The following is a 21,116-nucleotide window of genomic DNA, read 5'->3' as shown; positions in this document are numbered from 1 at the left end:
GCGATGAGATTTAAAAAGTCTTTTTATTTTTTTTTATTTTTGATACAGAATTTCGCTTGTTGCCCAGGCTAGAGTGCAGTGGCGTGATCTCAGCTCACTGCAACCTCTGCCTCCTGGGTTCAAGCGATTCTCCTGCCTCAGCCTCCCCAGTAGCTGGGATTACAGTGCCCACCACCACGCCCAACTAATTTTTCATATTTTTAGTAGAGACAGTTTCACCATGTTGGCCAGGCTGGTCTTGAACTCCTCACCTCAGGTAATCCACCTGCCTTGGCCTCCCAAATTGCTGGGATTACAGGCGTGAGCCACTGCACCTGGCCTAAAAGGCCTTTTAAAAATCTTAGTGTTATGAGTTAGATGCATATATCATTTTCCTCAGATAATACAAAAAAATCCTAACACAGTGAATTAGGCCGTGCTTATACTCTGGCATCAAACTTTTAGTTTCCCCATCAGTATATATCCCTCATAAAAATGTTGTGACTATTGATAGGGTGACCAAATAACTTATTGTCCAAACTGGGACACTTTGAGATTGAAAGGATGCACTGTTAATAATAATGTCCATATAAGGAACATAAACCAGGACTATATTTTGGTGCAGCTGGATTGTATGCTCATCCTACCATTAGGTCATGTATATAAGGTATATATATATACAGACGATCACTATATTACATAGTCAATAAATGGTAGCATTTACTAAGTTTAAGTGTTTAATATATGCCCATGCATGGATATATATTAAAATCTTCCCTTTAAAAGGGGTATTTTGAATTGGTAACTCATAAAGTCCTATGTTTTCATTCCTGTGTTTTTTTTGGAGCTGACAGTGATCATTAATTTTTTTTTTTAAGTACTGTAGCTTTAATTTTCATAATTAAGACTTTGTATTTGTATTGATATTTGCAGCTGGAGAATGCTGGAGGAGACCTTAAGGATGGCCACCACCACTATGAAGGAGCTGTTGTCATTCTGGATGCTGGTGCTCAGTACGGGAAAGTCATAGACCGAAGAGTGAGGGAACTGTTCGTGCAGTCTGAAATTTTCCCCTTGGAAACACCAGCATTTGCTATAAAAGAACAAGGATTCCGGTAGGCTTTTCACTAATCTTTTTATGAGGAGATTGAACTTAGATTGTGGAATATTTTATTATTAATTTGCTTGAGCAGTGAATTTTTCTACGAAAATAAGATATGGAATGGTTTTATGAGTGATTTCTCATGGCTCTGATTTGGGGAGAAAAAGGAAAAATTTAAGCTTTCAGTTTAAAGGGATTAATTTTAATTGCACAGTTGAAAGAACTTATTATCTTTTGAGTATTTTATGTTTTATAGGATTTGTGGGTCAGAGTTAGATGTAGCTGTTGTGGTCATTCATTCATTTACCCAAAAGCATTTTATCAAAGGAAAGTAGGAAGTTGGCTAGAATACTCCAAAGAGAAGAAATCTGTGTACAATAAGTGTTTTTGCTTCCTGTCCCAATAGACTAGTTTCCAAAGTATGGAGAAGATTTCTTAAATCTAATATACGGGCTAATTTTGACAGCTTGTACCCTTAGAACTAGTCAAAATAACAGCCAGCTTATATCGTTTCTTCCTTTAACCGCTATTTTTGGTTAATGTCATGCTTTCTTTTTTTTGAGACAGAGTCTCACTTTGTTACCCAGGCTGAAGTACAGTGGCACGATTTTGGCTCACTGCAACCCCACCTGCTGGATTCAGGCGATGCTCCTGCCTCAGCCTCTGGAGTAGCTGGAACTACAGGCGCATGCCACCACACCTGGCTAATTTTTGTATTTTTAGTACAGAATGGGTTTCACCATCTTGTCCAGGCTAGTCTCGAACCCCTGACTTCAGGTGATCCGCCTGCTTAGTTTCCCAAAGTGCTGGATTACCAGCGTGAGCCACTGTGCCCGGCCAATGTCATGCTTTTTAATTTTTTTTTAATTGTTGTTTTTTCTTAGATTAAGACTGTTATGTGGAAGCAAGCAACTGTAGTTTATGTCCTTAATTGGCTTTTAAACTTTAATATTAGATGTACTATGCTTCTCCCAAAATTTAAAATTTTATTTTTCTTAAAAGAATTATCTTTCTAGTGTGAAAGTGGTTAAAAGAACTTTTAAAGACTTCACAGACATGTGTGCATTATCCTGTGATATTTTGGCTCTGAAGTAGAGTGAATTAGAAATTAGAAAAGGCGGGTTTAAATTTAATTCTGCTCTAGTCTTAGGATACAGATAAAAAATGACTCTCTCTTTTAAACTATGGAATTTTAGAGTAATAAGGGACCCTTGAGTTTATGTAATTCAGCTGACTATTTACCAGTAAGAACTAGTTTTTTAGAGGGATCAAAAAACTTTGTGATAAATCTGAATGGCTCTCTGTCAGATCAGAGCTCCATCATTCCCCTCACCCAAAACAAATGAAAAATCCCCAGCAAAGTAACAGACTAAATAGATACTAGAATAGGATAGCTGAATACTTGGCGAGAGAAATCTAATGGGTTTCATGTCACTTGATCATAAACAGTGTCTAGGTTCAGTTTGTACCTCAAATTTCCTTTATGTAGCAGGAGAATAGGAACTATATCACTGTGGCTTTTATTACTGTAATCCTTTCTGCAGAAATAACTATTTGACCACCCCTTTTCTAGAACATCTTGTGACATGAGAGACATCTTAACCTACTTATTTTTGTTATTATTATTACTTTTTTGAGATGGAGTCTCACTCTGTCGCTCAGGCTGGAATGCAGTGGTGTGATCTCGGCTCACTGCAGCCTCTGCCTCCCAGGTTCAACCTGGCAGATTCTACTGCCTCAGCCTCCCGAGTAGCTGGGCTTACAGGCAGGTGCTGCCACACCTGGTTAATTTTTTTATTTTTAGGTGAGATGGAGTTTTGCCATGTTGGCCAGGCTGGTCTCGAACTCCTGACCTAAAGTAATCTGCCCGCCTCAAGCCTCCCAAACTGCTGGGATTACAGGCGTGAGCCACCCCATGTGGCCCATCTATTTTTAGAAACTTGATCTGCCTGATACATAAAATTGGTATTTGGAATGAATTATGGCTTATTGGGCCTTGTAATTGCAAGTTATTTTCAAAATAGCAGGGTAGAAATGGAAGGCTCAAAGAGTGATTAGCTTTTAAAGATTTGTTGAAATAAGACGTTCATAATTGGTTTAAGTACTGCTTGAGTTTTATCCTTAACTAAGTCCATGACTTTTTTGTTTTTTTAATAGCACTAAGAATCTTATATCCTTGAGTTATTTAGCAGATTAAGGAGTACTAGGCAGTCCCATGGTGGTTATCCTTTGTGAAACTAAATATAATATAATAGAATCTAGAGGTCTTGGTTATTAAGTATGTTTTATAGAATTTCAGCTTCTGTTTGTTTTGGTTTTTTTTTTTTTTTTTTTTTTTTGAGATGGAGTCTCACTCTGTTGCCAGGCTGGATGGAGTGCAGTGGTGCGATCTCAGCTCACTGCAAGCTCTGCCTGCTGGGTTCACGCCAATCTCCTGTCTCAGCCTCCCAAGTAGCTGCGACTACAGGCACACACCACCACGCCTGGCTAATTTTTTGTATTTTTAGTAGAGACAGGGTTTCACCATGTTAGCCAGGATGGTCTCAATCTCCTGACCTCGTGATCCGCCCGCCTCAACCTCCCAAAGTGCTGGGATTACAGGTGTGAGCCACTGCACCCGGCCTTAGCTTCTGTATTTTTTTTTTTTTTTTTTTTTTGAGACGGAGTCTCGCGCTGTGTCACCCAGGCTGGAGTGCAGTGGCGCGATCTCGGCTCACTGCAAGCTCCGCCTCCCAGGTTCAGGCCATTCTCCTGCCTCAGCCTCCGAGTAGCTGGGACTACAGGCGCCCGCCACCACGCCCGGCTAGTTTTTTTGTATTTTTAGTAGAGACGGGGTTTCACCATGTTAGCCAGGATGGTCTCGATCTCCTGACCTCGTGATCCGCCCGCCTCGGCCTCCCAAAGTGCTGGGATTACAGGCTTGAGCCACCGCGCCCGGCCAGCTTCTGTATTTTTAAGGAGTTAGGTTATAGATCTACCCTTAGGGGTAACTGCATTTCCCTTTAGAATTGTTATCTTAAATATCTCATATTTATCATCTGAATAGGTTGTCATCCATCTCTCTTTTGCAGGACACATGCTGGCAAATGTTTACCATGTCTCAGGTTGCTCATACAAAGTTCAAAAGGTGCTTTTGAGCTCATTGAAATTGCTGTTTTTTTAAAAAATGACCTAGCTCACTGAGATTTTGTTTTTTATTTTTTTAAATTTTTTGTAGACATGGGGTTTTGCCATATTGCCCAGGCTGGTCTTGAACTCCTGGGCTCAAGCAGTCTGCTCATCTCTGTCTCCCAAAGTGCTATGATTACAGGTGTGAGCCTCCATGCCCAGCCTTACTGAGATTTTTAAAAAAAATAAATTTGACTTATGTCATATTATTCTTCTGGATGTATTATAAATCTAGCAATATACTTTGTATATTTTTATATGACAGGGAACGACTAATTAAAAAGTGTGTTGCAATCCAAATTTGTAAGTAAATTTTGATTAGATTTTACAATGCCTTTTTCTTTGAAATACAGATGAAACAGATTTATCTGCAAACTCAAAATGAGTTAGAGAGTACCTTAAATTGAATAAAGGGACTAAGTATACCTTTATTATGTGAGTGGGCATGTGTGGCAAACTGGAGAGCATGTGCAGCTTGAAGGTGCAAGCCTCTTTAAGATTCCAGTTGGTTGTAGTTATACAGGAGTGAAGGCCCAGTGTTTCCAGATTCTTTTTTCCCTAAAGAAAATCCAGAAATCTGAATTTTTGTGAAATTCCTGATATTAAAATGTTTAAATTTTTTGAGTGAATACTGATGGCCAGTGTAGATGTATTAATGGCCAGGAGAGGAACATAGGCCTCAGTTTGGAGTTTTCCCTTAGTGTAGTAGTTTGACTCCCAAGTTAACCCATGCTCTGCAAATTGTAAGGTAGCTAAATTATACTACTGGCCTGATTTCTGAGAGCAGGGCATGTGGGGCAGAATTGTTATTAGCTCCCTTTCCTGGGCTCAGGGAAAATTGCTGGGAATGGTGGATGCTGTAAACAGGCAAAGTTAGGTAATTTATACTTTCTATTCTGCCGTCTTTTGTTGTAGAGTATTTTGCTCTGAGCTACCCAGGGCCTTCATAATACCTTCAGTTGTTCTGTGACCTGCTAGGCTCTGAGAAGACCCGTGTTTTCACCATCTCCAGAATTCTTTTTTTTTTTTTTTTGAGACGGAGTCTTGCTCAGTCACCCAGGCTGGAGTGCGGTGGCGCGATCTCGGCTCACTGCAAGCTCCGCCTCCCGGGTTCTCGCCATTCTCCTGCCTGAGCCTCCCGAGTAGCTGGGACTACAGGCGCCCGCCACTACGCCTGGCTAGTTTTTTGTATTTTTAGTAGAGACGGGGTTTCACCGTGTTAAACAGGATGGTCTCGATCTCCCGACCTTGTGATCCGCCCGTCTCGGCCTCCCAAAGTGCTGGGATTACAGGCTTGAGCCACCGCGCCCGGCCCAGAATTCTTATGTACTTCTTCCACCGATAAGGAAACAAGTAAAACAAATCCATGCTAAATATCACAGATAGAAACATTGGTATTATCTATTTGGAAGTTTGTGCTTATTAACAAGTAAATGCTTGATAGACTTCTAAACATTGCAGTAAAGTACAGTAAAAATAATTAAACTGTGTAGGATGGTAATTCGCTGTGATATAATTAGAATTTGCTACATTCTACCAAAAACAACAAAATTTCTGAATCTGTGTTGTTTCCCTCAGTGGCACAAGGGAGAGAGGGCATAGACCTTGTGTAAAAATTAACAGAGATTCTTCACTGATTGTTCCTTAAATCACAGTGCTATTATCATCTCTGGAGGACCTAATTCTGTGTATGCTGAAGATGCTCCCTGGTTTGATCCAGCAATATTCACTATTGGCAAGCCTGTTCTTGGAATTTGCTATGGCATGCAGGTATGTCAGCAAATTTGTTTTGAAAGCTTACTTATATTTTATTCTGTTTGTGACTCATACTGTATTAGTATTTTCTCTCTTTAGGATATTTAGGATTAGTTGGATGAGATAACTTGCGCAAATATTACAAATATGTGAATTGCCACACTAGTATGGCAGAACTGGCCTGATAGAGAATCTATTTCCAGAGTAGTAAGTATACTATTTCATGTAACAAAACACTATCCATTTAAAAAAACCTTGGACATGCAAATTTACATAAAATTTTCAGAAATAGTACACAGAGCTCCTGTATACCTTTATCTAATACTCCAGTTGTTGATATTTTTGAACCGTTTGAAAGTTGCACACGTGATGCCCTGTTACTTATATTTCCTAAATATTAGGACACTCTCACTGCCTAACCACAGTACAACTATCCAGATCAGAAAAGTTAACATTGACTTATTGTTAGAATCTAATCCACAGACTCCTTCACATTTCAGTTTGTCTCATTAATATCCCTTATAGGCCACAGATCAGTCAGGACTATGTATTGTTTTTAGTTGTTGTTTCTTTAGACTCTTTCAGTCTGAAACAGTTCCTCAGTGTTTCCTTCTCTTTCATGACCAATAAAGTATTTTTAAAAAGTATGTGTTAGTTATTTTGTAGAACATTTCCCAACTTTGGTTTCTGTGATGATTCCTCATTGTTAGATTCAGGTTATGAACTTTTGTCAGGAGTATCACAGAATTGGTGCTGTGCTTCTCAGAACATCTTATCAAGCGGCACACGGTGTGGATTTGTGGCATGACGGGTGATGTTAACTTGGATTATTTGATCAAGATGGTATCTGTCAGGTGTCTCCACTGTAACATTAATTAATAAGTATATGTACCTTGGTTTTATATCGAAAGTAAGAATAGGCCAGGCGTGGTGGCTCACGCCTGTAATCCTAGCACTTTGGGAGGCTGAGATGGGCGGATCACCTGGTCAGGAGTTCCAGACCAGCCTGACCAACATGGGGAAACCCCCGTCTCTACTAAAAATACAAAATTAGCTGGGCGTGGTGGCACATGCGTGTAATCCCAGCTCCTTGGGAGGCTGAGTCAGGAGAATCGCTTAAACCCGGGAGGTGGAGGTTGCGGTGTGTGGAGATCGTGCCATTGCACTCCAGCCTGAATGACAAGAGCGAAACTCCTCAAAAAAAAACAAAAAGTAAGAATAAGTAGGGACTTACTGAGATCTTGAAATAAGGTACTCGTCTTCTTTTCTTTCTTTTTTTTTTCAAATACTTTGTTTTTAGAGTGGTTTTACATTCACAGCAAAATTAAGAAGGTACAGAAATATCTTAAATACCTCCAACGGCTACACATGCATAGCTTCTCCCATTATCAGTATCCCACACCAGTGTTACATTTGATATAACTGATGAACCTACATCAACACATCATTATTCCCAAAGTCTTTAGTTTACATTAGGGTTCATTCTTGATTTTTGTACATTCTATTGTTTTGGACAAATGTATAATGACATGTATCTACCATTGTAGTATTATGCATAGTATTTTGACTGCCTAATCCTTTACCTATTCATCCCCCAACTCCTGGCAACCACTCAGATTTTTTTTATCATCTTTATAGTTTTGCCTTTTTCAGAATGTCATATAGTTGGAATCATACAGTATGTAGCCTTTTCAGATTGGCTTCTTTCACTTAGTAATGTGCATTTAAAGTTCTTCCATGTCTTTTCAGTCTGGGTAGCTAATTTCTTTTTAGCACTGAATAATATTCCTTTGTATGGATGTATCACAGTTCATTCACTCACTCACTCATTCCGTAAGTGACAGTTTACTTACTCATCTACTAACGTCTTGGTGACTTCCAAGTTTCGGTACTTATGAATAAAGCTGCTGTGAACATCCATGTACAGGTTTTTGTGTGGACATAAATGTTCGGCTTTTTCAGTAAATTCTAAGGAGAATGATTACTAAATCGTTTTTTAAGAGTATGTTTAGTTTTGTAAGAAATTGCCAAAACTGTGTTCCAAAGTAGGTGTACAATTTTGCATTTTATAGTAAAAGCCTCTTTTTTCCTTTCAGTGTTCTTTGAAAAGTGATTATGAATTTGACTTGGCAAAAAGATTTTTCCATCTAGTAGTCTTAGAAGAGCCTGTACCCTGATTGAGTTGAATGTTGGATATTGGCTGGCTTCTTTTTTTTTGGTCCCAGGGTGTCATATATTTATATAATTTACTGATTTTCTTTGTCAGAGTACTCAATGTTAATCATATAGCACAACTTATAATTATATTAAATGGTTGTTAGTATATTGAGAGGCATTGTAACTTCTCCTAAGGAAGAATCTCACAAGATATATTTTTAGGGCCTACTTAGAGTGAAATATGTCTGAAAAATGCTCCTTTAATTTAAGAGATAATGGCTTAGTGTTTCCCCATTATGTCAGTTTCCTGATATAATTATAAGGCCAAATTGTTCTGTCATTCGATAGGATATCTTACAGCCAAAGCCAGGCCTGCTGATGTTAAATGCGTACCAATTTTTGCCTTTATTATCATCTGAACTTTTGTAGTAAGATAATGGGATATGCCGATCTTGGTTATTTGGGCAGAATTTGTCCTTCCATAAAATAAGGATATAGATGATGCTGTCTAGCTAATGTATTGTTTGTAAAGGGCTGCCACTTAGTGACTAGGTTGGGTAATTTTAGGACCTAAGTGTGTACCTTTGCCCCCCATGACATTCTGAAATTTGAGCAATTTCAGTGTCTTATATACCATCTTTTCCCATTAACTGGACTCTCCTGACAGAGTCTTTCTAATTGCTTCCTCGTGATTCTTTGCTTTAGAAGAAAAATATCTATACTGCTCCCTTTTATATCTCTTACTGATTTACACCCCCCAGCATAAAAAAACAGAATATCGGTAGAGCTTTTGAAACTTTCTTTGTATGTCTCCATTCACATTCTTCTCTATCAGTGGCGACCAACTTTCCTGAATTTTATTATTCATTCCCTTTCTTTTTTTTATAGTTTTATACGTATGTTTGTATTCCTAAATAATATATTTGTTTTGTCTATTGACCTATATATAAGTGAAGTCATACTACGTGTATTATTTTCAACTTTGGTTTTGAGATTCGTTCATGTTAGTACATTTTACTGTAAATTATTCATTTTCACTATTGAATTTGTTTGAATATAGCATGGTACTTTTACATTCCAGTGTTCATACTGTTAGCTTTCTAGTTTTTTTCTATTTAGACAATATTGCCATGAATATTTTTGTACTTGTTTTCTGGTGTTATACATACACAAAATTTTCTCCAGGGTAACTGGCAGTAGGAATGCTGGGTCATAATGTACATTTTCAGCTTCACTAGGTAAATGATAATTTTTTCCCTCAATTTATGTTCCCACAACAATATATAAAAACATCTTCTGCTCTATATCCCTGCCAACCCTTGACATGATTAGATTTCTTTTTGTATTTTCTTATCTGCAAAGGTATTAAATGGGGGTCACATTGTAGTCTCAAAGTTAATTTTCCTTGTTATTGTAAGATTCGTATGTTTATTTGCCATTTGTGTCTGCTTTACTATAGCTACTTGTTCATTTTTATATTAAATTGGCTTTGTTATTGTGTTGTGGGAGCCTTTATATATTCTGGATACTAAACTTTTCCCAACTATATATTATTGCAGATACCTTCTGGATTGTGACTTATCTCTTCACTCTTTATGGTTTCACTTGGCTTTTTATATACTCTCACAAGATTTTGTCAAATTATTTTTATTGGGCAGAATTTCCTTCCCTTTCTCCCTTCTCATTCTAAAACTTAGAAAACTTTGATATATAAGAAAGATAAGAGGAGCTGATCTGATTGGATGGTGGACCTGGAGTACTATATGGGATTCCTTGAGGCAGTTAGAACCTCGGGGTTTATCAGGAATCCATACTGGCCATATACTTTGCTATGGCCCTTGGGCTGTAAAGAGACCTGAAGACAGGGAGGAGAGAACATAGTCTGTTTTGATAATCACTCTAGTTCGAATGGACTGGAGTAGAAAATGAGGGGGAAGGTGAAACGAAAAATTAGACAAGGGTCAGGTAAGGAAGTCTTGTGTTTAATATAAGGAACTTGGATTTTATCCTGTAGACCAGGCGTCAGTAAACTATGGCCTATAGACCAAATCTGGCCTACCCCCTGTTTTTGCATGACCTGCAAGCAAAGAATGATTTTTTTACGTTGTTAAATGATTGGGAAATTGAAAAAAATTATATTTTGTGATGTGTGAAAATAAAATTCAAGTCTGTGTCCATAAATAAGGTTTTATTGGAACAGTCACACCCATTTCTTTATAAGTATTGTCTATGGATGCTTTTGAGCTACAGTGGCAAGAACTGAATAGTTGGTACAGACACAGTAGGGCCTGCAGAGGCTAATATTTTTCTCTGGCCCTTTACAGAAAGTTTACCAACCCTTGCTGTAGATGCTAGAGCGCTAATGAAGAATTTAATCATAGACTAACAGAATCATCTTTATACTGTAGTAGCTAACATTGGTAGGTCTCTAGAACATTGCTGGAAGATGGGCAAGACTAGAGTCAAGGGAACTGATTAGGCCGTAGCAATGTTTCTTAAACTGCATGTTAGTTAATGTGCTACAGTAAAGAGTTTTGTTTCTGAGTCTTTAGTTTGACAAATACTGTGTTAAACAAGTGCTAGCAGGTGTCCTTTCCTGCTGGAGCGAACGCAAACCTTTATTGTGGGACAGTGTATTGTGAATACCTAAAAGGAGAATGTAGAGGGCACCGTTTGGTAATGGTTTTGAAGAATATGCTACTCTGAGTTACAAGAATGAACATTTATTTAAGTCTGTCTTATTTTCTGTCAGGGGCTGGGTCAACCTGCATTACACATGATTAAGGCAGATATCTTCTGATACCTGTTGTGGAACAGATACACTAAGATGAGTGGGAGTGTTTATATCACTGCAGATTTAATGTTTGCAAAAATCTTGTGTATATTTATCTGAGGTGGGAAGTTTGGGACATGTAAATGATAAATAAGAAAAGAAGATTGATTAACAGAGGAGGTGCTGAATTGAAGAGACCATTTGAAATCGGTCTATAAGCCTATGGGACTTGAACAGATGAGCTTAACTGAAAGGCCAGATTTTCCTGCTTCTCGCATCTTTACAGCACACAGCCTCCGGCAGGCTTTCAGACTGTTCCTTTGGAGCCAAAGATTTAAATAGCTTGGAGAAATTTATTGTCTAATTCTTGTTCTGGTACAAGGTTCTTGTTGTTTGCTGTAGCTTTTTCCAAACTCAGAATACCTTTTAAAATGCTTTTAAATCAAACTCAGATGTAAGTAATTAAGATATCTATTTTTAAGCAGATGAATTCATTAAAGTACACTAAGTGGAAAATCTGCCAGTGTTTAACAAAACTTAACCGCAGGTCAAATTTTGAATCCAATTTTGTTTTATAACAATGCCTGTTAATAACTGTATAGTTATATATAACAATACCAAATGATCTACATTTATTAAACTCCTTTTATTTTGGGGATACAGATATATCAGGTGTTCTGAAAAGAAATAATATAAATTATTAAATCAGTATAACAAAATGGGTATTTTTCTTTTGTTTCTATTAACATTAATTTTTTTCTTTGAACAGATGATGAATAAGGTATTTGGAGGTACTGTGCACAAAAAAAGTGTTAGAGAAGATGGAGTTTTCAACATTAGTGTGGATAATACATGTTCATTATTCAGGTATTACATTTTTAGATGAATAAGAACAGTAGTAATTAATTTAAAGTTGATACTGTTATTTTTCACAATTGGAGATTCTATAATTCATAAACAAAATTAAGGGTATAGTAGTGACCACAAGTGTAATTGTCACGTTTGCCTTCCAGTTGAGTGTCAAGACAACATGGGATGGTGGTGATGTTAATAGGGAGTAAGGAAGGTATTTAAGAAATTTGAAAACACCTGTGCAGTTGTGGAACCCTATTTGGAATCATATATAGTGATACCAACATTTGTATTTTCCCTTTTCACTCTTTGATCTGTTTTTAAAGATTATTATTCTTTTTCTTTTTTTCTTTTTCTTTTTTTTTTGTTGTTCTTTGTTTTTTTCTTTCTTTTTTTTGTTTTGTTTTTGAGACGGAGTCTTGCTCTGCCACCCGGGCTGGAGTGCAGTGCCACCATCTCAGCTCACTGCAACCTGCGCCTCCTGGGTTCAAGCGATTCTTCTGCCTCAGCCTCCCGAGTAGCTGGGACTACAGGTGTGAGCCACCACACCCGGCTAATTTTTGTATTTTTAGTGGAGACAGGGTGTCATCATATTGGCCAGGCTGGTCTCAAACTCCTAGACCTCGTGATCCGTCCACCTCTGCCTCCCAGAGTGCTGGGATTACAGGCATGAGCCACCGTGCCCTGCCGAAGATTACTATTTTTCAAAGGAAGATTAATAAAAAAGCCAAGGTTGCTCAGAATAATTTTTTAAACTGAAGTTATTGCCAAAATGAGTTTGAAAGCCAGTGTTTGTTCAGCTTCATAATGGAGAGGTGTTGACACATACACTCATCCTTATTTCATGTGACTAATCTTGAGAACCATTTCAGGAATCTTGTTTGTGATATACCAGAAGAAGCTTTAAACATAAAGATTTGGTTAAGATTTGACATTTTTGTCTTTCTAGTTCTAAAATTCTGAGACTCTATCACAACCTATACTATTCCTAAACAATGATGACAACAACAAACCCCAAAATATCTTTTTGGCATTAATGTACTTTATCTTCTTGCTTTATTTTTAATTTACATTTTTATTCCTTAATGTTTATTATTTATTTTGTAATTTAATTTAATTTTTTTTTTTGAGATGGAGTCTCGCTGTGTCGCATGCCCAGGCTGGAGTGCAGTGGCATGATCTTGGCTCACTGAAACCTCCACCTCCCAGGTTCAAGTGATTCTCCCACCTCAGTCTCCTGAGTAGCTGGGATTATAGGCGAATTTTTTTGTATTTTTAGTAGGGACTGAGTTTCACCATATTGGCCAGGCTGGTCTTGAACTCCTGACCTCAGGTGATCTGCCTCGGGCTCCCAAAGTGCTGGGATTACAGGCATGAGCCACCACACCTGGCCATGCCTTAATATTATTTAATATTGAGTTCTTACATTGTTTTCCATAACATAAACAGTATATTTTTATGGTTGATTTGTTTGAATCAGGGTCCAGAGAAAGTCTACATATTACATTTGATTAATGTTACTTAAATCTCTTAAGTAACACTTTCTTAACTAAGTATCATTAATTTGTTTGGCACTAGAGGTCCACATTGGTACTGGGTTGTAATTGTTTCTAGGACTTCCAGATAACAGAGTTGGGCAGTACCTAGTCTTTTAGAATTAGAAAACAGAATCATTAGTGTATACTTCTTTCCAGTTAAAATGAAAGATTATAGGGTTTTTACCTAACTCTTTTGATTTTGTATCTCCTTACTCTTAAGCTGAAAATGTTGATTGCTAATTATATTATTTGTTTTAACCTACCATATGCCTGTATCTATACTGTACTTACAGTTACAGGATAATAGTTTTAGTACTGAGTCCTATTACTACTTACATAAGACTACCGAATGAAGTGTTAAGATCTTTGAAATACCTCTGTTCTTAACATAAATCTCAACAGATATATAATGTTGAAATTATTGTTCTATACTCTCTTAAAATTATTCCTGGGTGTCTGGTTATACTAGCAACTACATATATTTATTTGTTCTAGTTTCCTTCCAGTTTTTATGGATTGCCTTTTTAAAGATTTATTGTTTTTTATTGGCTTTATTTGTAATGGACATAATATCTGAATGCTAGCAGTATTCCATTGTCACTTTTTTCTGTTTTTCTAATCATGTGTGGCAAGCTTGTGTTTCTAAAACAAAAGAACCCAGGAATCATGTTTTTAATTAAGATATTTGTGTGTTTTATTTTTTGTATGTTTAGGGGCCTTCAGAAGGAAGAAGTTGTTTTGCTTACACATGGAGATAGTGTAGACAAAGTAGCTGATGGATTCAAGGTTGTGGCACGTTCTGGAAACATAGTAGCAGGTGAAAATTCTAAAAGTTTTGCAGAGTTCATTTTAAAAACTTTATCTGAAGAGTAAGCATATGCTTCTGTATGAGGTACTCTTTGATTTTTCCTTTTTCTTCTGATTTTTCTTCTCTTTTTTAAAAGATAATAATGAATGTAGGATTAACTGTTATGAAGGGAATTTAATAATAGGAGGATTATCCAGAAGTCTCTCACTTACTGGTTTACTGTTTGCTTTGAAATACTTTGAAAAATGTTCATCCTAATATAAGCTTCTCAAACATAAAACACTATACTTTTATGACTCAGGAAAAATTTGAGAACTTGCTCTCTTCCTACTATACTATATTCAGAGTTACTTGTCTTTTATTCCTTTCTTAGGTATACATAGCCCATAGCACCCAAATAAGTACTCAAGAGATTTCCCTGAACCAGGGTTGGCAAACTGTGACTTGTGGGTCAAATCTCGTCTTTTGCCTTTTTTTAATGTCCAGGAGCTAAGAATGTTTTTACATTGTTAAAGGGTTATAATAAAATACAGGGACTGTATATGTTGCACAGAGCCTAAACTATTTACTCTCTAGTCCTTTGCAGAAAGTTTGCTGACCCATGCTCTTAAACCATTTTGTTCTCTACTTTTTTGAGGAAGGGAAATTGACTTTCTGGCTGTTTGGGGTTTTGACTTGCTTACCTGAATAATGTAAATGGTCACTAATAGTCCTGGAAGTCAGTGAAAGAAAAAGGTGGGTTTATCAATAAAGTTCTCTTTGAGATGCCACAGCTAAATAATAAGTTGAAAAAAAGATTTGTCATGGATATGCTGAATTTAGTAAACTGCCTGCAGTTACTCAACCGACTTTAGCATAGGAATGCTCAAGAATGGTTTTACTTCATAAAAAAAAGATCAACAGTGGTAGATAGGCTTGTGTATTTTTATTCATCCAACAAACATTTGAGTACTTATGTGTCGTGCACAGTTCTAGGTGTCAAGGATTTAGCAATGAATAAAACAGGCCAGGTGTGGTGACTCTCACTTGAGAGTCTGTGACTCAGCACTTTGAGAGACTGTGGAAGGTGGATAGCTTGAGACTAGGAGTTCGAAACCAGCCTGGGCACCATAGTGAGACTCCATCTCTGCATAAAAATAATTAAAAAAAAATTAACCAGGTGTAGTGATGCACATTTGCAGTCCTAGCTACTCAGGAGGCTGAGGTAGAAGAATCATTTGATCCTAAGAGGTCACGGCTGTGTTGAGCTGTGGTTGCACCCCTACACTCCATCCTGGGCAACAGAGCAAGACCCCCTCTCTTAAAACAAAACCTAAAACCAATATAGCAAAAATTCTTGTTTAACACTGGAAAAAAAGGAAAGTAAACAATAAAGAAATACAGAATATGTCAGAGTCAGATAGTGTTTATATTGAAAAACTAAGGGGGAAGAGGATATTCAGGAATATGTATGATTAGGGTTGTTGCAATTTTATGGGCTATTCAGGGAAGGCGTTCCTATAAGATGACACTGGACACGAAGAAAATAAGTGCTAACCTTTTTGGATATTTGGGGAAAGAGGAAACAGCAGTAGAGATCCTGGGTGGGTACCATATTTGAGGAGCAGCAAGGAATCCACGTGGTTGGAGCAGAGTAAGCATGACGGGGAGAGTGAAAGAAGGTGAAGTTAGAGAAGTAGTTGGATGCCAGAACACGGGACCTTTTGGCCACTCCTATACTTTGGCTTTACTCATAGTGAGGTGGGGTTTTAAATGAAGGAGAGATGTGATCTAATTTCAGGATTAAGCTGTGATGAGGAGAAAAGATACAGGGTGAAAGAGAAGCAAGAAGACGAGCTAGGAATTTATTGTAGTAACCAGGAGAGAGACAGTGTTGTCAGGATCAAGATAGTAGTGATAGATGCAGGAGGAAGATAAAAGGGGAGGGTACCTGGAGAATCTCCCACCAGCCTGCCTACTGGGAGAACAGGGTAGAGCCACAGGAAGTTCTCACCCTTTGCAGGAGGGAGGAGCCTGGCCTTTCCTGTTCCTGTGTGGTGACCTGGGATTCAATCTGTGAGATGGGGGCCTGTTAACAGGAAGCCTTCCACTTTGCTGAGAGATTTTTCCTTTTTTCTCAATAAATTCCATTACTTCTTACCTTTCAAAGTGTCTGCGTGCCTGACTTTTCCTGGTTATGGGAAAAGAACCCGGTTTTTTTTATAGCAGTAGAAGAGGAAGTTGTTAGGACCAGGTTGACAGAGGTGGAAGTTGTCAGGACTAGGGTAATAGAGGTAGACGTTGTTAGGAGTGATTGGATTCCACTGTTTTGAAGGGAGAGACACAAGATTTACTGTTAGATTGAATATGGAGTGAGGAAGAAAAAGTAGAATCAAGTTTTAACTCCCAAGTTTTTTGGCCTGAGGAACCAAAAGGAAAATGTTTCTAATTACCTGATTGGAAAGACCTCAGGAGTTTGAGTTTGCAATATTAAATTCAAGGTGCTGTATTAAACATCAAAACAAAGGTGCTGAGTAGGCAGTTGTATATGTGAGCCTGGACTTCAGAGGAGAAAACTGGACTGGAGGTATAAATTTGGGAGTCTACCGGCATACAGACAGAATTTTAAGGTGATGAGAGTGTGAGATCTCTCAATGTTTAGAAAAGAGATTTAAGGGCTGAGGACTGAGTAACTTCCATGTATAGAGATGGGCAAGATGGAGAGGAACCAGCAAAGGAGATTCAGAAGGAATAGACAGTAAAATAAGTAAACCAAGAGAGTGGTATCCTGAGAGCCAAATAAGGTGTGAAGTACTGTGGTATAGTAGAATGAGTATGAGTTAGGGAGCCTGTCAGGCCTGATTTAGTTACTTAATTACCTGAGAGTTCATACAAGTTTCTCGATATCTCAGAGCCATAAAATAGGGGTAACACATGCACATGTAAAATACCTAGCCTAACATCTATTGCCCCGTAGGTAATATTTGCTGGAAACACATTAGTCAAGTAGGTGAATATATATTTGTGGTTAATAGTAGTCAAGAAAGAAACAGTATATTCTGACAAGTCTGATATATGAGATTCTTTTAATATGAGAACTTGGTAGCTGTACAATGCATTTGAAAGCCATGTGCAACATGAGAACCAAAACTGAATTATCAATGCACTAGATAGGCAAGGCAACTGAAGTAACTTGGGTGGAGAGGTGAGAATACTGTTAAATAATCTCTGTGTGGGACTTAATGTACCGTCCTCTAGCCCATTAATTGCTGTGTCAAGAAAGACCTTTATAAAGAAAGGTTACAGCAATGTAGTTTTTGTCTTTGTTATGTATTTATTTTTTCTATAGCTAAAAATCCAGTGAGACATATCAGTTTTAACATTTATAGAGGAAGAAGGCTGTGTGCAGTGGCCCACACCCATAATCCCAGCACTTTGGGAGGCCAAGGCAGGAGGATTCCTTGAGCCCAGGAGTTCAGCAAGGCAACAGGATAAAACCCCATCTCTTCAAAATATTTAGCAATTAGCTGAGTGTGGTGGCACGCACCTGTCATTCCAGCTACTTAGGAGGCTGAGGTGAAAGGATCACTTGAGCCCAGGAGATCGAGACTATAGTGAGCTATGATTACGCCACTGCACTCCAGCCTGGGTGACAGAGCAGTAAATACCCTGCCTAAAAAATAAAATAGGCCAGGCTCGGTGGCTCACGCCTGTAATTCCAGCCCTTTGGGTGTCCGAGATGGATCACAAAGTCGGGAGATCAAGACCAGCCTGGCCAATATGGTGAAACCCCGTCTCTACTAAAAATATTTAAAAAATTAGCTGAGCGTGGTGGCAGGCACCTGTAGTCCCAGCTACTCGGGAGACTGAGGCAGAAGAATCGCTTGGACGTGGGAGGCAGAGGTGGCAGCGAGCCGAGATCGCACCACTGCACTACAGCCTGGGCGACAGAGTGAGACTCCGTCTTAAAACAAAACAAAACAAAACAAAAGAAAAAAACAAATAAAATAAAATAAAATTGGCTGGGAGCAGTGGCTCATGCCTGTAATCCTAGCATTTGGGACGCTGAGGCAGGTGGATCACTTGAGGCCAGGAGTTCGAGGCCACCTGGCCAACATATTGAAACCCCATCTGTACTAGAAATACAAAAAATTAGCTGGGTGTGGTGGCACACATCTGTAATGCCAGCTGCTTGGGAGCCTGCGGCATGAGAATTGTTTGAACCCTGGAGGCGGAGGTTGCAGTGAGCCGAGATCATGCCATTGCACTCCAGCCTGGGTGACATAGTGAGACTCTGTCTCCAAAAAAAAAAAAAAAATTTAAACCATAGAGGCAGAGATTGTGAGAAATTAATTGTGGTTATTGCTTGAGTCTTTTCAGCATGAAAAAATTTTAATTTGTGACTATTTTCTCTATAAAGGTATAGCAAATGAATCTAAAAAATTATATGGAGCACAGTTCCACCCTGAAGTTGGCCTTACAGAAAATGGAAAAGTAATACTGAAGAATTTCCTTTATGATATAGCTGGGTGCAGTGGAACCTTCACGGTGCAGAACAGAGAACTTGAGTGCATTCGAGAGATCAAAGAGAGAGTAGGCACGTCAAAAGTTTTGGTAAGCAATTTATTATCTAGAAGTCTACAAATTTATATCAATAATGGTGGAATCCAGGAGCTAGAGTCCTCAACACAGCCCTTAAATGTTCTATAATTTTAGAGTGTTTTTCCAGTCACCATGCATATCTTTGATATAAATAGCGCTTTTAGGTAACGATTTAAGCTGATAGTGTTTATTTTCTTTTTTGCTTGTTTTGCTTAGTTTGATTTTTCATTTTACCCCGTAGGTTTTACTCAGTGGTGGAGTAGACTCAACAGTTTGTACAGCTTTGCTAAATCGTGCTTTGAACCAAGATCAAGTCATTGCTGTACACATTGATAATGGCTTTATGAGAAAACGAGAAAGCCAGTCTGTTGAAGAGGCCCTCAAAAAGCTTGGAATTCAGGTCAAAGGTATTGAAGAACCCCAGAAAAGTTAACTTACATGTTAGGACTTGTGTAATCAAATCTAGTCTTATGGTTTAAGTGAGCACAATTACCGTTTTCTCAGTATGCCAAGGTTGAAAATGCTTTTCATTTTTACAATTACCTCTGGTGTAAGAGAGGTCTCAGTATAAATTTTTAAACTATTGATTCTGCTAATTTTATACATAGATTGATAAGTTAACATTTTCCAGCTACTGTTCAGTTCTCTTCTAGTCATTCGCTATTGAAATTATCTTTTCCTGGCCAGGCGCGGTGGCTTACGCCTGTAATCCCAGCACTTAGGGAGATCAAGGTGGGTGGCTCACCTGAGGTCAGGAGTTTGAGACCAGCCTGGCCAACATGATGAAACCCCATCTCTACTAAAAATACAAGGAATTAGCCAGGCTTGGTGGTGGGCGCCTGTGATCCCAGCTACTCGAGAGACTGAGGCAGGAGAATCTCTTGAACCTGGGAGGTGGAGGTTGCAGTGAGCAGAGATCATGCTGCTGCACTCCAGCCTGGGCAACAAGAGTGAAATTCCATCTCAAAAAAAAGAAAAAGAAATTATCTTTTCCCACTCTATTTCATGATATTTATATAGCACGAGGCTACCCAAACCCTCCTTAGGTGTGGATATACAGATTATTTTGCAAACAGGAAAGCTTATTGCGGGAGAGGTGAAGATTCTATAGTTACTTTTTTTTTTTTAAAGGGCCACTAATAAATTTCTTAGTCCTTAATAACATTTACTTTTGTAGATACCTTTTATACTTTTTAAAAACAAGGTGCAATTGATAGTTATAATGAAATGAGGTCAGTAGTTTAATGATACAAGTTATTGTACATATTATTGAATTAATTGGAATTGATACCAAAAATCTGAATAAAATGAAGACTTGTAGGTAAGCATGATGTGAACATGAATCTATTTCTTTGAAACTTCTCTAAAATAACAGTAAAAGCATAAAACAGTGTAATACCATAAGGACGAGGGATAGAGGAGATGATAGCAGACAGATGCTTTCAATAAAATGTTGGGAAGTAGAAAGCAGATGGGTAGAGGTGGATTTTCTCTGTTTAAGCTAGGGAGGTCTCTCCCAGCATCCTGGGAAGGTCCCCAATGGTATCTTCACATGGTCATATGTTTTTGTGAAATTTGCAAGTAAGATATTTTGATAATTTGTAGTTGTTTATTTTCTTTCAACTCTAACTTGTTCTCTGTTAGGTGGTGCTGGAATGGCCGTGGGCATTTTGAGATCAGGCTAAGACAAAGATGAGCTGGGGATGTGCTTAGTATGGGTTTAGAGGTATATATGTGGTTTGCAATTATTTCTGTGTATAGTTAAGTACTTGGTAGCCATCCCAGTATAACTTAAGATTTTTAACATCTTATTTGTTCTGTTTCTTTCTTTTTTTTTTTTTTTTTTTTGAGACGGAGTCTCGCTCTGTCGCCCAGGCTGGAGTGCAGTGGCCGGATCTCAGCTCACTGCAAGCTCCGCCTCCCGGGTTTACGCCATTCTCCTGCCTCAGCCTCCCGAGTAGCTGGGACTACAGGTGCCCGCCACCTCGCCCGGCTAGTTTTTTGTATTTTTTTAGTAGAGACGGGGTTTCACCGTGTTAGCCAGGATGGTCTCGATCTCCTGACCTCGTGATCCACCCGTCTCGGCCTCCCAAAGTGCTGGGATTACAGGCTTGAGCCACCGCGCCCGGCCTTGTTCTGTTTCTTGAAGGAGGCCTTCAAATTGTAAAACCTGGATCTGTCCCTGGTAACTGACATAGCAGAATGAAGGAATTCACAACCTTGGGGTGGGGTGGGAAGGAAGCCAACAAAAAGCAAGCTGATTTGTGCCGTAGACTTCTGAGGAGGCTCAGGAATTTGAATCATTGGGTTCTTTTTGGGTCATTGGTCTCTGGGTTAGCCTAAAATGGATTAAATATCTGAGAAGCAGATCCTTTTCCTTAGCACAGGAGCAAACTGCACTCT

The 21,116-nt window shown here is 38.4% G+C and overlaps 1 protein-coding gene across 2 annotated transcripts in view; it reads left to right on the top strand.

Annotated features, from left to right (window-relative positions):
- Nucleotides 1–21,116, top strand: part of GMPS (guanine monophosphate synthase) — a 70,260-nt gene that overhangs the window by 25,554 nt on the left and 23,590 nt on the right. For both annotated transcript variants that reach the window (XM_003894924.2, XM_009201485.4), the window contains exons 2-7: nucleotides 913–1,094; nucleotides 5,905–6,019; nucleotides 11,704–11,801; nucleotides 14,038–14,141; nucleotides 18,532–18,725; nucleotides 18,955–19,120. In XM_003894924.2, the coding sequence (XP_003894973.1) occupies nucleotides 913–1,094; nucleotides 5,905–6,019; nucleotides 11,704–11,801; nucleotides 14,038–14,141; nucleotides 18,532–18,725; nucleotides 18,955–19,120 (859 nt within the window). The remainder of the gene's footprint in view (nucleotides 1–912; nucleotides 1,095–5,904; nucleotides 6,020–11,703; nucleotides 11,802–14,037; nucleotides 14,142–18,531; nucleotides 18,726–18,954; nucleotides 19,121–21,116) is intronic.

This window comes from Papio anubis, chromosome 2, assembly GCF_008728515.1.
Source record: "Papio anubis isolate 15944 chromosome 2, Panubis1.0, whole genome shotgun sequence".
NCBI lineage: Eukaryota > Metazoa > Chordata > Mammalia > Primates > Cercopithecidae > Papio > Papio anubis.
The sequence above is the reverse complement of the archived record's forward strand: the minus strand, read 5'-3'. Positions and strand labels throughout refer to the sequence as shown.